This window comes from Juglans microcarpa x Juglans regia, chromosome 3S, assembly GCF_004785595.1.
Source record: "Juglans microcarpa x Juglans regia isolate MS1-56 chromosome 3S, Jm3101_v1.0, whole genome shotgun sequence".
NCBI lineage: Eukaryota > Viridiplantae > Streptophyta > Magnoliopsida > Fagales > Juglandaceae > Juglans > Juglans microcarpa x Juglans regia.
In genome coordinates, this window is record NC_054599.1 from 3,336,820 (window position 1) to 3,353,530 (window position 16,711).

The window sequence follows — 16,711 nt, forward strand, 5'->3', positions numbered from 1 at the left end:
TTCCTCAAATGGGCCGCTTCGGTTATGGGCTTGAAAGTTCCTGCCAGGGTCCGGCCCATCTTATATCAGTCCAAAATATGTACTACATTGACTTCGGAGTTCGGAGTAAGTCCAGGTTCGAGTCTCCGGATCCGGGCTAGATATGGCTTTTAGGCTTGAATAATGCTACTTTATACTCTTATTTTATCTCTTTATTTTGATGGATTATTTAATTTTTTTAATTTTTTATTAAATAATGACTATTGATTTTTTATTTTTTAAAAATATTAAAAAAATATAAAAAATCGAAAGAAAAAAATAAAAAGCATGAATTTTGCTAGATATTGCTGGCCGGCCGACAGCCTAGCATTGCGCTTTAGTTGGCTAAATATACGTCACGTGGCAGTTTCTAGTTGGCTAAATATACGTCACGCTAAGGTCCCTTCTCTGTTTCAATTGAATCGAATAAATAAGTCGATGCGAGATCTTCGTCCCAATCTGGAGAGAACGGTGCTTTCTTTAGGTAACTCAATATATTAAATTTTCGTTTATTTTGTTGTTATAATCTGGTCGTTTAATTTCTAAATATATTGGATTTGATATGTGCTTTTCTTGTGTGGGGCTCGAGTTCTCTGAAAATTCCCGAGTTAGAACTCGATTTAGGGTTTTGTGGATGCGTGTGGTTATTGAAAAACTGAAAGAAAGGTAACAACCAAATACTAGAAAGTTTTGGGGGTTTTCTGCTTTGTGTTGATGCCATGGGATTTTAATTGATTTCGAACTATTATGTATGAGCTTTGAAATTACTTTAAAAAAAAATGTATGAGCTTTGAAATTGTTTCTATTTTGGATGTTCCAAGTCTCAAGTGTTATTTTCATTAGCATTATTTCGCCTCGCTCAATTTTCCTGTACTTTCTCATCTACCAAACAGAGCGTGATCTAATTTTGATGCATGATTTGAATCTCTCCTGGTGACGCCATTAGGTTTAAAATGATTTTCCTGACCCCCACCCCTGCTCAATTTGCATATACGTCTTTGGAATTGCTGATTATTTGAGATTTTTTCCTCGTTTCAGGGTTTTTTTTGTTTGCTTCACAAATCATCTCTATTACCTTGAATGACACGTTTGAAATCACACCAAGGAAATATAGTTTTGTGTAACATTTCAGAGTATTTTATTTGCTTTTGTATATTGGTTATGTTATTAATCAAATGATATGGTTGAACAGTGTCAGAGGAAAATGATGAAGCTGCATTCTTATGCTGGGCTTAGTTTAATTGCGACTCTAGCAGTTATATACCATGCATTTAACAGTAGAGGCCAATTTTATCCGGCCATGGTTTATTTGTCAACCTCGAAGATCAGCTTGGTGCTCCTTCTCAACATGGGCCTGGTCATTATGTGTATCATGTGGCAGTTGACGAAACAAGTGTTCCTAGGTTCACTCCGAGAAGCAGAGATTGAGAGGCTAAATGAGCAGTCATGGAGGGAGGTCATGGAAATCCTATTTGCGATCACTATTTTCCGGCAGGACTTTTCTGTTACATTTCTTGCTATGGTCACGGCTCTATTGCTAATCAAGGCCTTGCATTGGTTAGTTCAGAAGAGGGTTGAGTACATTGAGACTACTCCGTCAGTACCCATCATATCTCATATTCGGATTGTTTCTTTTATGGGGTTCCTCCTTCTTCTGGATAGTCTCTTCTTATACAATAATATAAAGTTTTTGATGAAGGAAAAGAAGGCGTCAGTTTCAGTCTTCTTTTCATTTGAGTAAGTTATCTGTCTTTATGCTTCTTTTTTATTCTTTTCAGTTCCATTGATTTATGCTTAGTAAAGCCTTGCGTTGCATTGCACTCTCATGATTAGTGAAGCCTTTTTTTGCTAATCAAGATTGGTAAAGCCTTTTTATCTGGCCATCATTTCAAATGTAATGCCCATTTATGTCAATTGGAACTGGAAATGTGCATGCTTTAATGGAACGAACTGCTGCAGATGAGGAAATATGTAAATGTAAGTTCTGGTTATGCTTAAACTTTTTACCAAAGGCTTAGAAGTAGTATGGCCTCTTCACATAAGATGGTTGGTGCAGGATATAACATAACTAGTAGAGGTACCTATGAAAAGAACTAGTAGAGGTTTTCAATTATAACGAGTTATAATCCCAGAAGGAAAGTAAAAAAATAAAGCAGATGAAGAAACTCTAAAGCTGAAGAGAGATGAACCATTTCGATTTATCATCAGATTCAGGGGATCCAATAGAATCTGAATTCAAAACCAGGGATAACTTAGAAAGATCAATCTGACAAAAGAAGGATGACCAATATTGGCAAAAATATAGGAGGCAGACTCAAGAAACCACAGCTAAGCCCATGTTCTAGAACATGGTTTGCTTAACATGTACGAAGAGAAATCTCAATGCTCATTCAATGTTGGCGCAAAAAAGCTTTTACCAGGTATCAAGGATTTTTTCTACAAGATATCAAGGGTTTTTGCTACAAGGTATCAAGGTTTATATAGCCTATTTTAGCAACAATCAAAATATGGTTTTTTACTACTTGTGTTCCATTTAAAAAAATTTGAGAAATACTCCAAATGGGTACTTGTTGAACTCTTAGTGCATAAGTTGCAATCAACCAATGCTCGGACAACCCTAAAAAGTGTTGAAGAGAAACTCCTTTTTATTTAATAACGAAGAAGGTGGTAAGGATCAGTTCATTGTTGCAAAATTGTCAAATTGCCATATCGATATAATTGCTCCATGCCTTCTACTTTGTGGTCAAATTGATTCAAGATTATCAGTTAAATTAGTAACTTTATTGATGCAAATTGCCATTTTGATGTGATTGCTCGACATTACTCTCTCCTTCCAGATGTGAACCTTACGTATTGGACTAATTTCTATGGGCCTTCCACTATGTGAAGTCTTTTAACCTATATTTTTCCATCCATTATGTGTATCATCTGCATCTTTTGGTTAACCTAAAAGACAAGTGTTTACTTATCAAAAAAAACAAAAAATGTGTATCATGTGCATATTAAAATTTTCTGTTACCACATGAGCTATTAGTATATCCAATTGCAGTTCATTTGCTCATATATCATCGATGCCTGTTACTTGTACCACAGGTACATGATACTGGCGACAACAACAGTTTCAACATTTGTAAAATACGTATTCTATGTTATTGACATGCTTATGGAGGGACAGTGGGAAAGGAAGCCTGTCTACACATTTTACTTGGAAATTATCCGAGACTTGCTTCACCTGTCTATGTACTTGTGCTACTTCCTTGTGATTTTCATGTAAGTGATTTACTTACCCATTTATTTATCTACTCACCCGCACTTAAAATTTACACATTGTCTTGTACATGCACATAAGTGTTCCTAGATTAATTGTGTGTGCAGACACACACACCTTTTATTCTATCGGACCATACTCAAAGTTACATACATCCACTCGGGACTATTGTACCATATCACTACATGGTTGCACAGAGATTACACATTTTATTCTATCGGACCATACTCAAAGGCACATACATCCACTCGGGACTATTGTAACATATCACTACATGGTTGCACAGAGATTACACATTTTATTCTATCGGACCATACTCAAAGGCACATACATCCACTTGGGACTATTGTAACATATCACTACATGGTTGCACAGGGATAACATGTAAATTTAATTAGGATTTTACCATGTATGGTTATGCTTATGTATAAATGAAGAAAATGTTGCTACATCTGCAACTTTACATACTGAGCAATAATGATGTGTTTTCACTGTATCCTGATCAATAGTGTCTCCTTCTTTCTGTTATAAGCATATATTCTATACCCGTTCTTGTAGTAATCCCTAGGAGTGGGAGATTATCTAAAGTGGGTGAATGTCAGCCTTAACTCAAATTCCAATATTGTGAGATTAGTATGCTTGAGCTTAATTTGAACTCGGTTAGGCTGGGATCTCTTAGATGTGACAAGGGACCTTGTACGTTATCTTGCCCTAATGGTAAAAGTTGCCATGGCTGTTGTGTTGACTATTTTAGAATCAATTTCAGACGTATGTTGGAATGTTGATTTTTGTGCAAGAGAATAAAACCTAAGGTAGTGGATGGCAGCTTGGTTTTAATTTCCATGGTTAAGGTTGTTATAAATAACAGGATATGCTCCCTTTTGTTTACTTAGAAGAATTACTTCTTTGCTCCATTGACAACTTAAACTCAAACATAGTGGTCCAATACATTTTCCAAACGTTCAATCGCTATTAGGCTATGGCAGGTTTATGCATTTGTACCTGGTAAGTGTGTCAACATGGCAAAAGTCCAAAATATCCATGCCTGTTATATGTTTCATTTTTATTTCCATTGTTATCCACTCCATTGCTAGGTTCTTTTCATGTGATTCTTGTTTAGATGATAACGTCGATCTTTTTCATTATAATTTTTACGGTTGACCTAAATTTTAGTTAGTTTTGTTTTGTCCTGATTTGTTGATATTGTTGAATATTGCCTCTTGTTTATTTTAACCTTAATTACATTTATATATCATGGGCTATATCATATATGTGACTGACTTTGATTTGGTGTCCATAGGAACTATGGTGTGCCTTTGCACTTAATACGAGATCTCTATGAGACGTTTAGAAATTTCAGGATTCGTGCTGTTGATTTCATTCGTTATCGAAAGATCACTTCAAACATGAACGATCGATTTCCAGATGCAACACCAGAAGAACTCAATGCGTGAGTTTTATATTTCCGTAGTGTTTATGTTTGTGATACTTGGACACTGGTATTTTAAATTTTTCCTGATGGGCATGCAGAAGTGATGTAACATGCATCATTTGTCGTGAAGAGATGACGACGGCCAAGAAACTAATTTGTGGACATCTATTTCATGTGCATTGCCTCCGGTCATGGTTAGAGCGACAGCATACTTGTCCTACTTGCAGAGCCCCAGTTGTACCACCCGAAGATGGAACAAATACAGCTGCAGGGCATGGGTCACGGTCAGATGTTAATCAGCAAGGTAGGTACATAACTACTACTAATGTGATTGTGGTGAAATGATTTTGACAAATTGCTGCATGAAAACTGTGAATTGTGTATTTCTTTCCGTGTCGTATTATGAACAAGTCATTCCCTTTCCTGCCCATTTTGACCTTGTGGAATCGTTGGAAATTGTCGATGAGCGATACCTTCTTAACCAAAGAGAGACCAAAAAAAAAAGAAACCAACCGGAAGGCCTCTGTCCTTCCTTTACTTACAATTATTCAATGTTCAGATCTTCTCTTTGCACTCAAACTTGACTAAAAAAAACTAGTCTAGGTGTTGATCTGCAGAAATGAGATGTGGTACTTGTATCACTCTGGCATGAATGCTGTTTCTGTGAATTTGTTGTGATAGAATCATTGTTCTGTACGATATACTTTCAGATTCTCATGTGGTTATGTTATAATAAGTCACAAGTGTGAATATTCTAGCTTCAGTGATATCGTCCTTTGTTTTGATTGCGACAGTTGTTTGGACTTTTGAAATGATGGACTTCTTTATTGTAATATACTTCTACTATCAAAAATAAAAAAGAGTTTTTCACTAGACAGTTTTTCCCTCATTCAGTGAAAGCTGGCTTGATATCTTAAAAAGACATTGACAATCTATTTTAACTGGGAACAGGGACAGGCACAGGAAGTACGTCTGCTCAGGGTTCTATTGGTAGTGGTGTGGCAGGTGATAATTTGAGCCAGCATCAAGCAAGACTCCAAGCTGCTGCTGCAGCTGCCTCAATATATGAGAAATCTTATGTTTATCCTTCTGCAAATACGCTAGTATGGTATGCACCTTTGTGCTACAATTTTTTCTTTTTCTTAATTTGGTTCAATTTGTCTGTTGGCATTAGGGCTGGGCAAAACCTCCGCTGGTTCTAACTCTGGTGGAGTCAGAGTCGGAGTTGCTCCGAAAAAATTGATTGGAGTCGGAGTCAAAGTTGGAGCCGATGTCAGCTCCAAACTCCGACTCCGATTGTATTTTTCAGAGCAAATCTCTGTTGCGATCTCTGCTATTTGTTCACTGTCTCTCCCCCTCCCGCTGCCTTAAACTTTACCATTTGCTTCTCCAAACAAAGAAAGAAAAGTCTATATTTTTATTAGCTTGTTTTTCCGTGTATGTAAATCTGTCTGAACCAACTTTATCGAATTTGTTAATTCCTTTTTATGAGGTTGCTTCTTATCTGAACCAGTTGTCTTTCTTCTGAACCAACTTTATCAAGTTTTTTTTTTACGTGCTTTCACTGCTTTGGGTTCAAATCACCGTCGTTTTCGCCTTTTTCCTCCTTTATTTTTTTTTTTTTTAATTTTTGGTTCTAGGGTGAGTGTACATGTCTAGTTTTATAGCCCCGTGAGTGTTAGCTCCGAGGTACCAATCCAACCGCTCGTTCTTTTTCATCGACGACTTAACTTTTCCTTTTTGACTGATTGATTTATTTGATTCGGATACAGTCCACACACACACATATATATATATTAATCAGTTTTTGAGACCAGGTTTCTCAGTATTCGAGCTTCTCTTCAACCATGGCGGTTTATAAGTTTGTTAGAGGGTAATTCTGAATCTTCGTCTTGTCCATCTCAACTCCTCCGACACCAAGTTCCCTCCCATTTTCTTTCTGCTTTTATCAAGTCATCTTTCAAGGATGACACACTCCTCCTTCTCGAGGCTCCATATCATCATGGTGGCTTTAGCTGCGTTGACGATGCCACTGGTCTAACGGCAGCGGCCAACTAAGCCATCCCTCCCTCCCTCCCTCCCTCCTAGGGGTGCAAATCGGTCGGTCCGGTCCCCCTCCATTGCCGGACCGGACCGGACCAGTAGCTATTGGTCCGGTCCGGTCAGTCCATTCAGTCTGGCCGATTTTTTTTTCTTTTTTTAAATCAATTAATAAAAAAAATTATTTAAAATACTAAATTAAACTAAGTGACATATTAATGTGGATTATATAACAAACTTAATAAAAAAATATTTTATATGGTCAATGATAATAAATTAGATAAAAATTACATTATTAATTTATATAATTACTATATAATTAACTAATTGATATTATATATTAGTTAATTCATAGAATATTAATAAGTGTTAATAACATATTTACAATTTTATATTGTTAATTGTACAATTATTATATAAATAATATATATTTAATTTTTTTTTTCATTCAATCCAGTCCAGTCCGGTTCCGAAAAATCCTGGACCGTGGACTGGACCAAAACTTTTCGATCCTCTAAAACGTGGACTGAGACCGACCGGTCTTAGTCTCGTTCCATTCGGTCCGACAGGACCGTTTATCACCCCTACTCCCTCCTTCCCAAAAGTCGGAGTCGAAGTTTGGAGTTGGGCTTTCCAACTCCATCGGAGTCGGAGCCCAGCTGTAGTTGGCATGGTTTGTGTACTGTAAGGGCCTGGGGTATGTGGGTGGGAACAGGAGTATGCTTTTAATCTGGATCATGCAATTTTGAACATTAGATGCTTGAACTCTTAGGCCTCGTTTGTTTTCGCATATGAGATGAGATGAGATGGGTTGAGATTAAAATTAAAAAGTTAAATAAAATATTGTTAGAATTTTTTTTAATATTATTTTTATTTTGGGATTCGAAAAAGTTGAATTCTTTATTTTATTTTGTATGGAAATTTGGAAAATTGTAATAATTAGATGAATTGAGAAGTTTTCTGAAAACAAACGAAGCCTTAAAGGACAAATATGACAACTATAACTTATTTGTTAATTATGCCTTTAAATTCTCCTATTTTAGGATAGTTTAAGAAATAGTGCACTATTATTCATATAGTATATACATAAAGTTTTGGAAGAGGACTATTTCATATAGTGCACTATTTCATAGGCAACTGAGATATCTTGCGTCCATCTTGGAGTGCAAGATATCTCAGTTGCCTATGAAATATCTCGGTCTTCCGCTGGGGGCGGCGTTCAAATCGAAATCTATTGGGATGATGTAATAGAAAAAATGGAAATGAAACTAACTGGTTGGAAGAGGATGTACTTATCCAAAGGGGGCCGTTTAACTCTCATAAAAAGCACTCTTTCCAACCTACCAACTTATTTCCTTTCACTATTCCCTCTTCCCGCTAAGGTGGCTCATCGCATGGAGAAAATTCAACGTTGATTTCTTGTGAGGAGGGATCAAGGAAGAGTTTAAATTTCACTTGGAGAAATGGGCCACAATTTGCTCCCCCATCAAGGAAGGAGGATTGGGTATATGTAATTTGAGATCCTTCAATCAAGTCTTGCTTGGCAAATGGTTATGGAGATATCCCCATGAACGGGAGGCCTTGTGGCGAACCGTCATTGCCTTGAAACATGGGGAATCATGGGGAGGGGGGTGTTCTAATGAGGTGAGTGGACCCCATGGAGTAGGGCTTTGGAAACATATTAGAAGAGGATGGGACATCTATGTAGCACATACTTGCTTCAAAGTCGGCAATGGTGTTAAGGTAAAATTTTGGTATGACTTATGGCGTGGTGATCGGGCACTCAAGGATGTTTATCCACGAGTTTACGGCTTAGCAAGAAGGAAAGAAGCATCTATTGCAGATCTAGTTAGCTTTTCCAATGGCTCCTCCCAATGGAACCTCACTTTCAATAGAGACGCGCAAGACTGGGAGATGGATGACATTTCGGCCTTTTTTGACCTTGTGTGCTCCACTCGGGTGTCGGGGGAAGGCGAAGACAAGTTATATTGGCGTCCCTCTAAGAAGGGAGTTTTTACGGCCCGTTCTTTCTATCAATCCTTAAATGTGCACAACTCAGTCCCGTTCCCATGGAAGAGCATTTGGAAGACAAAGGCACCTCTAAAGACAGTTTTTTTTGTTTGGACAGCCTCTTGGGGAAAGATTCTTACCATAGATAACCTTAAGGAAGCGCGGCATTATAGCTATGAATTGGTGTTACATGTATAAGAAGAGCGGTGAGTCCGTTGACCATCTCTTACTACATTGCGAGATTGCCATGTCCTTAGGACCGAAGTCTTAGCACGGGTGGGGTTAGCATGGGTGATGCCGGAAAATGTACGTGATTTTTTAGCCTCTTGGAGAGGTATTAGGGGCAACTCTGAAATTACTTGGAGAGGTATTAGGGGCAACTCTGAAATTGCATCCATATGGAAGATGTTACCTATTTGTCTATGGTGGTGCATTTGGAGGGAGCGGAACGCAAGATGCTTTGAAGATCAAGAGAGATCAACGGAAGAGTTTAGAACTTTGTTTTTCAATACTTCACTCCATTGGTCATTTGTAATTGATTTTCAGGGCAGGTCTTTTCATGATGTCCTTGTATTCCTAAGCTAGACTTAAACTTGCTCATGTATATGTCCCGTATACTTGGGCATTCTTTGTCTCACTTTTGATCAATAAAATTTTGTTTACCAATAAAAAATAAATAAAGTTTTGGAGTGGGTCAGTCCAGTCACTTCAACCACTGTTTGGCTTAGTTGGCCTCTTCTGGGTTGCAAAACAGAGTAATATGGAAATCTGAATATATATATTAATATATATATATTATATTTACTTATAAAAATATATATATTTTTTTTTATGACGGGAAAACTACCCCACAGCAGAGCCCTTAGGACTCAACCATGGAACCTAAACCCCCAGGTAGAGTAGCACAGCAACCCACCGTCATGTCCTCCCACTTAAATCGCAGTTTGATCCCAAGGGGAATCGAACCTGCGGCATGGGGCTCATGCACACAAGTTCACCCTTACCACTTGGGCTACTCACAGGTGGGTTCATATATATGTATATGAAAGGCTTGAAGCAAGCCTAGGATTCAGAGGTTGTTCCAGATTTTGAGATGTTCTAGGTTGATCCCCCTTTTCTTCTCTTTACTGTTTGACCGGTTCAGATTTTAAAGGAAGTGGTGCAGATTATGATCTTTAGATAGGACAGAATGCTGGAAAAAAGATTCTGTGGATGATGGTTATCCTGGTTAGTTAAAAAGGGATCCATAGAGCCAACACCAATTTACTTGGGATTAGGGCTTAGTTGATTTGATTTAAAATTGATTTTTAGGACCAACTGTTCCACCAGTCCAATTGGTTGGTTGAGTCTTTAACAAAAATGTGTACACTTTTTTGCAGGTCCCCTGGATATGCTGTACTTCCTCAGGTTCAAAGAACTTCAGCTGATTCTGCCAACTCTGCTGCCAGGGAATCCAGTGGAGAAGAAGCTTCCATTGGAGAACAAGAACCACAGTTCACAACCTCTGGCGGACCTGCAAAGTCATCCTCTCCTCAATATCCACACTGTATCTTTGTTCCTTTTCAGGCACCTGGAACCAATGTGACTTATGTAGAGAGTTCTGGCGGCAATATAAATATACCAGACTCGCAGTTGGAAGCTCAGAAACAATTTCTTAGACATCAGATTGTGGTAAAATCGAAAGTGTGATGCAATTATCCTTAATGGTTTATACATGGGATGTAAATATATGTTGGTTGATATCGTGCATTAAAGTTTGAGGAAGTGCCCAAATATGCATATATCAGCAGGCGTGACATGCATATCTCATCAAAACCCTGATAAACTTGGGCGCCAGCCTTCTACTTTCCTCCAACTAGTTGCGATACATGACCGCCCTCAAATTTAGTTATAGATTGGTTTTCTTGAACCTTTAATTCATATTTTTTCACTTTCAAGATAAAATGAAAGCACTTGATTCTGTTGTAATGCTGTGGTTATACCGCCCCTTCTCGTGCAGGTAATGCAAAATCAGCTCCAACTTCTGCAGAAACCAAAAGCTAAGGAAAACACGGACATTGGTTCAACAACAACATCAGATAACAAAGGAAAGAATGTTGCAACAACATCATCTGTCTCAGACTGTGGTCGTCACGGGGAGATTGAAGAGGCTGATACATAACCTTCAGATACTTATAGATGTAACGCAAGTAGACTGCAGAATGTTGATACAGGAAAAATCGAAGATACGTTCCAGAGTTGCTTCTGTAAGAGCGGTTGATGTTAATGTCGATGTAGGAGGTCCCCCCCTACTTTGTTTCTTTCTTTTTTCTTTTCTTTTTTTTTTTTTTTTTTTTTTTTGAGTTTATTGATTTTTAGATCATGAAATATCAAAAGAGCGTTCCTTACATATGTCTAACATGTGTCAAATATTTTTTGGGCTTCTGATGTGAAAATTGTGCCTGGTTACTAGTGCGGACAAATGCATGTATCTTGTTCTTGTAGGAACTCGGATAAGACATTGCTTTCTTATGTGCGTCTGGTACAAACCGCAAGCAAGTAGTTTTGTCCATACTCGGATCTTAGTAAATAATAATGCTACTTTCTAATGTCTATCTTGTATATTGTTATTTTTAGTTACCCTAATTGATGTGATAGATTGATTAGAAAAAAATTGATGTGATAGATTTGGAGGAACAGTGATCTCTCTGGGTGGAAATGTTTTGATGATTTTGTGGATTTTTGTGGTGGAGCCTCTATTAGGTCTGTTTGAATTCGAAAAATTTTTTTATTTTATTTTATCATTATAATTTTCTCTAATTTTTATATAAAATATAATAAATAATTCAATTTAAATCTCAATTTAATTTTTAAAATTTTAAAATGATAATAATATTAAAAAATAATATTATAATAATATTTTTATAAACTTTTATTTTTTATTTAAAATCATTTTCTCTCATTTCTAATTTAAACCAGCCTTGTCTTCTGAAACAAGTTCAGATTTTGCTTAGTCGATAAATCATTGCTTCTATTTAGTTAGGGAATAAATCCGAAAAATAATGCATCTACGAAGGCGAGAAATAAACAACAAATACCTGCTTATTCCTTGATCCTTTCATATTATCAGTCATTTGACCCTCGGTTAGAGGGATTACGTTCGATGAAACTGGATCGAATCTGAGCTGCATGCCATTAGAATAAAATACATTTTTTAATTTTTCCTTTTTCATTCTTTCCACTCGGATTTAAATCCTTGTTTGGATATTGAGAAAGTTGAAATTTGCAACTCAGATTTAAACAACATCGCCCGTTTGGATACATAGGTGAGACCATCTCATCTCATTTCATTTCATCTCATATTTCTCCACATCTCATCTCATCTAATTTTAACTAGGCTTCATTTATTTTCGCATATGAGATAAGTTGAGATTAAAGTTAAAAGTTGAATAAAATATTGTTATAATATATTTTTTTAATAGTATTTTTGTTTTGAATTTTAAAAAATTTGAATTGTTTATTTTATTTTGTATAAAAATTTAGAAAAATTGTAATGATTAAATAAGATAAGTTGTGAGGAGTTGTAAAAACAAACGAGACCTAATAATCTCACTACTATTCATAAATCATCTCAACTCATCTCACTATCCAAACGAGCCCTTAAGTTATGGACGGGGTTTGTATCTTATTCTCCATTTGATGGTAGAGTAAAGATAGAGTATAAAAGTCTTTCTATTTGTATGGTTGTAAAATGGAAAAAGGAAAATGAAAATGAAAATAAGTATTATAGCTACAAAAAGACTATATAAAAATAATCTTACAAACTAACGTGACTTTATTTGATCGGTTAGGTCTGTTTTATAATAAAAGTTATTTTACAATCTGACGAATTACATCAAGTTATATCAGTTTGGAGAATCATACTAAGAAAATCAATCTTATCAATAATGGTCAACAGAAAATACCATTTGGTGCGGTCTGTTTGACACCAACAGTCTCCCCGTCAATGCATGCTCAATTAGATCCTATGGTGTAGAGAATAATTGATGTAGGACAACCAAATAAATAAAATAAATGAAAATAGAATAAGAAGCAAGCCCTGGGGAAAAAAAAAAAAAGAGAAAGAGAAGAAAAAATTAAGATTGTGCTTAGGTAATAGAGTGTTATTTAATATTTTATCATTATTTTTACCTAATTTTTATTATTTTTTATTATTATTCACTACTATTCAATATTCTATCATTACTTTTTTACTATTTTTTCATTACTATTCACATATTATTTGAGATCACCCCACTACTCAAACATAGCCTAAGGTCCCGTTTGAATGTTGAGATGAGTTGAGTTCTTTATGAATAGTAATAAATTGAGATTGTAGAGTGAGTTTTGTGAAGCTAACTTAAGATAAATTTAGATGTGTTTGGATGTTACTATGAGTTTATATGTATTTATGGAAAGTTGAAAAATGTTGTACGTTCCGCATGTAAAGAGGTATTGAGTTGAAAAATATTATGGGTCTCATATGTAAAGAGGTTTTGAGTTGAGATGGGTTTAGTGATTTGAAAGTTGGGTGTTTAGATGTTAAACTCAGCTTGAAAAGATTGATACAAAGCCTCCTACATCCATACCACACATGTTTTATTTTTAATTTTATTCCGACTAAACTAATTGAATTATATTCTACTCGTCGTCCCTACACCACATATTTGCTAAAAGAAAAAAAATCAAAAGATAAAAAATTAAAATAAGTGTGTGGTGTAAAGATGAATAGTATAATTTTTCAGAAACTAATATCATAGAACCCAAAATAAAAATAATACAACTGGTCTAAAAATAATAAAATTCTAATAATAATAAATAATAATAATAATTCAGTTCGGGCTCGTTTAGAGAGTGTGATTATATTAGAATTTTGTGAATGGTCATAAGATAATTTGTGAATAGTAATAAAATAGTTTGAGTGGTATTTTTGAGTTTTGAGAAATGAAAGAGAAAAAGTTGAATAAAAAGTATATAAAAGTAAAATATTGTTAGAATATTGTTTTATAATATTATTTTTGTTTGAAATTTTGAAAAAGTTGAATTGTGTTTTATTTTTTTATTTGAAAATTTGAAAAAATTGTAATGATTAGTTTAAAAAAAAGTAATGATTAGTTTGAAAATATTTATATTTAAATTATGTCTGAGAAGGAGATGAGATGATATAAGATAAAAATTTTAGAATTAGATCTATTTCCAAACAAACCTTAATTCCAGTTTGGATACTCATATGAGATACAAACAATCTCATGTGGGTTGGATGGCAAGTCTTGTCTAGGTATCCAAACGGCCAGTGGGATTTTTTATTTCATATATGCGTTTTCAACCTTCATTTGCGTTTTAAAATTAATAGCTGATATAAACAGTAAAAAGTTAAGTAAACAGTGCAAAAACTGATATAAACAGTCAAATGAACAGTACAAAACTGACATAAACAATGTAATAAACAGTACAAAACTGACATAAACAGTAAAATAAACGTTATAAAACTAACATAAACAGTGCAATGAACAGTACAAAACTGACATAAACAGTAAAATGAATATTACAGAACTGACATAAACAGTAAAAAGTTATGTAAACAGTGTACTTTTCTTTTTTTCCATCCCATTTCGAGATTATTCTTCATCTCTGTTCACACCTCTTCGCCTTTGTCGAAACCCACCATTTTAATTTTTTGTGGGAATATAAAGTAATTTCGATTAAAATATATATATTTTTAGATATATATTTATTTATGGCAGACTTTTTAATTAATTATAAATAGTAGTTTTTATTAATATATTCATAATTATTACTCAATAATTATAAATAATTTTCAATCATTTGTGGAACCCACACATTTATCAAATCCCAAAAAGTAAAACTATCTCATCCCATCTCATTATCCAAACACACTTTTGTACAAATCATCTCATATCATCTTAACTCTAAAATCTCATTATTATTCAAAAAACGTTATCTCATCCCATTTGAACTACGTAACCAAACGAGACCTAGTCACCCAAGTTCTCAATCTAGTTGGGCTAAACCTGTCTCTAACGTGCCATCTGCAGCCTATCTGCCGGTCCATCGATAACCCAATTAACTCACGTCTTCTTTGATTGAAAGCAAGTAAAATAACAAAACCATACAAAACACGGGGAACTATTTTTGTCAAGATATAACTAATCTAATGTAGATGAGAATAATCGTATATTATCTAAATTTTAGCTACAGCTAAATCACTGTCAATGTTCTGAGAGGGATGAGAGTATACTCTATCTTATAGTTTAAGAATTTAGACATTCCTCTTATTTCCCTTTCTCTTCCCAACATCAATGAATTTGATCAAAATTTTGTTTAAATGAATCAAATATGTTATGAATATGCTGGTCATATTATGTAACAACTCGCTTCCTTATGATTAAGAATGACATCATTTTTAGAAATTTCAAAAGACTGGAGTGCTACTAACCTTGCCTATAAAATTTGTTCTCTTAATGAAGCACCAGGTATAAAAGATTTTATAATTCAAAATAAAACATATTTCATTGAAATATAAAAGAGAGTACACGAAAGCACCTACTAAAATTTTTCAAACTTTGTACTATAATAATTATTAATGTAAAAGTTATGTACATGATCTAGGCCTTTGTCACGCCTTCCTAAGCCAAATCTCGTCTTGCAGCTCTATCATTATAAAGATCCTTACTTGTGGTGGTTAAAAAAATTAAAAACATACAAAAATGACTAGAATATTCAATAAGTAGTACATCATACAATAAACATAATAAATATATGATTTTCTTGAAATACGTGCATGCATAATACTTATACTAATACAATTCTTATGACATGCATGAATTATGTTATCATAACTCATTTGACTTATCTCAATTATATGATTGGCCAACATATCTTAACCGCGTGTGTAAGGTTGGTTGTACACCGATTCACATCCTGTGATCACAAGAGGAACTACTAATATAATCATAACATACTATGGTAGATTACACTTAGGTTCGAGACTTGTACATTCACCCCGATTGCATTGGTACCATGCATATCTTATGTTCATTCTTTAATCCTATTTCATAACTTGTCTTTTATATTTCTTATCATTATGCATGTAGAACACATAATGACATAGCTTATAGTAGCCATAAATGAAAACATATTATGATGCATATAAAACATATATTCACAAGACATCAAAACTCACTTCCATCATATCATAACTTGGTAAGTAAGAAGAGACTTCTAATAAAGGGCATATATAAATAAACTTTTTATAAATACGTGCCATTTACCGTACATACGTAGAAAGATGTGATCATGCTAGTTACCTCATAGCATTAATTCAATATTTTCAACACGTAATTGGTCACTTATAAAAATAGACACGTAACTTACGTCAAATTTCAATTATACATAAATCTCTAAGTAAGCTTGTACTATAAATTACTTGTATTTCCTAAAGGCCTAAAATTCTTATAACCCTAAAATAATTGCCATGCTCATTAATCGAGGACCACCATAATCAGTTGGTTTTATGGCAAGTGGAAACCCCTAATTAGAAATCATACTCAGTTCGTAACCTTTTTCTCATAGTTGAAATTATAAGTTATATTTTTTACAATCCAAAACATGCACTAATAGAGAATAACCTTAATTTTGTCCTTATTTTTTCAAATCTTTTATCTTTTTTAAAATGATTGAAATATTTTAGGGCGGTGGCCGTGCACCCATGATCATATAGGGTATTTATTTAATGCACCATTAATGTTTAGCACAATTTATTCAAATGGGCTATCTATAATGGTGTCATCAAATTAAAAACATTTTCATTCCAAAACTTCTATCTTCATTTTCCTACTCCACTTTTAACTGTGGGAAAATGCTACAACCACCGTTGTAGCATCCCGTTTTGCCTTCCCGTTTGA

General features: G+C 34.6%; 1 protein-coding gene across 2 annotated transcripts; it reads left to right on the forward strand.

Moving 5' to 3' along the window:
• The first annotated feature begins 348 nt into the window (after positions 1–348).
• Positions 349–11,357, forward strand: LOC121257697 (ERAD-associated E3 ubiquitin-protein ligase HRD1B-like). Of its 2 annotated transcripts, none has more exons than XM_041158858.1 (8): positions 349–502; positions 1,211–1,755; positions 3,112–3,288; positions 4,587–4,736; positions 4,817–5,022; positions 5,670–5,826; positions 10,148–10,439; positions 10,768–11,357. In XM_041158858.1, exons 2-8 carry the CDS (start codon positions 1,223–1,225, stop codon positions 10,927–10,929), a joined length of 1,677 nt encoding a protein of 558 aa, XP_041014792.1. In that variant the 5' UTR covers positions 349–502; positions 1,211–1,222; the 3' UTR covers positions 10,930–11,357. The 2 variants fall into 2 exon arrangements, with proteins under 2 accessions (XP_041014792.1, XP_041014793.1); XM_041158859.1 differs by lacking the exon at positions 349–502 and adding an exon at positions 850–964.
• The last annotated feature ends 5,354 nt before the right edge of the window (positions 11,358–16,711 follow it).

Bases quoted from the DNA above. Each gene is read 5' to 3' on its own strand.
- LOC121257697 (XM_041158858.1), top strand. From the start codon at position 1,223: ATGATGAAGCTGCATTCTTATGCTGGGCTTAGTTTAATTGCGACTCTA. The intron at 3,289-4,586 runs GTAAGTGATTTA...TGGTGTCCATAG, and splicing joins TACTTCCTTGTGATTTTCAT to GAACTATGGTGTGCCTTTGC. The intron at 4,737-4,816 runs GTGAGTTTTATA...ATGGGCATGCAG, and splicing joins ACACCAGAAGAACTCAATGC to AAGTGATGTAACATGCATCA.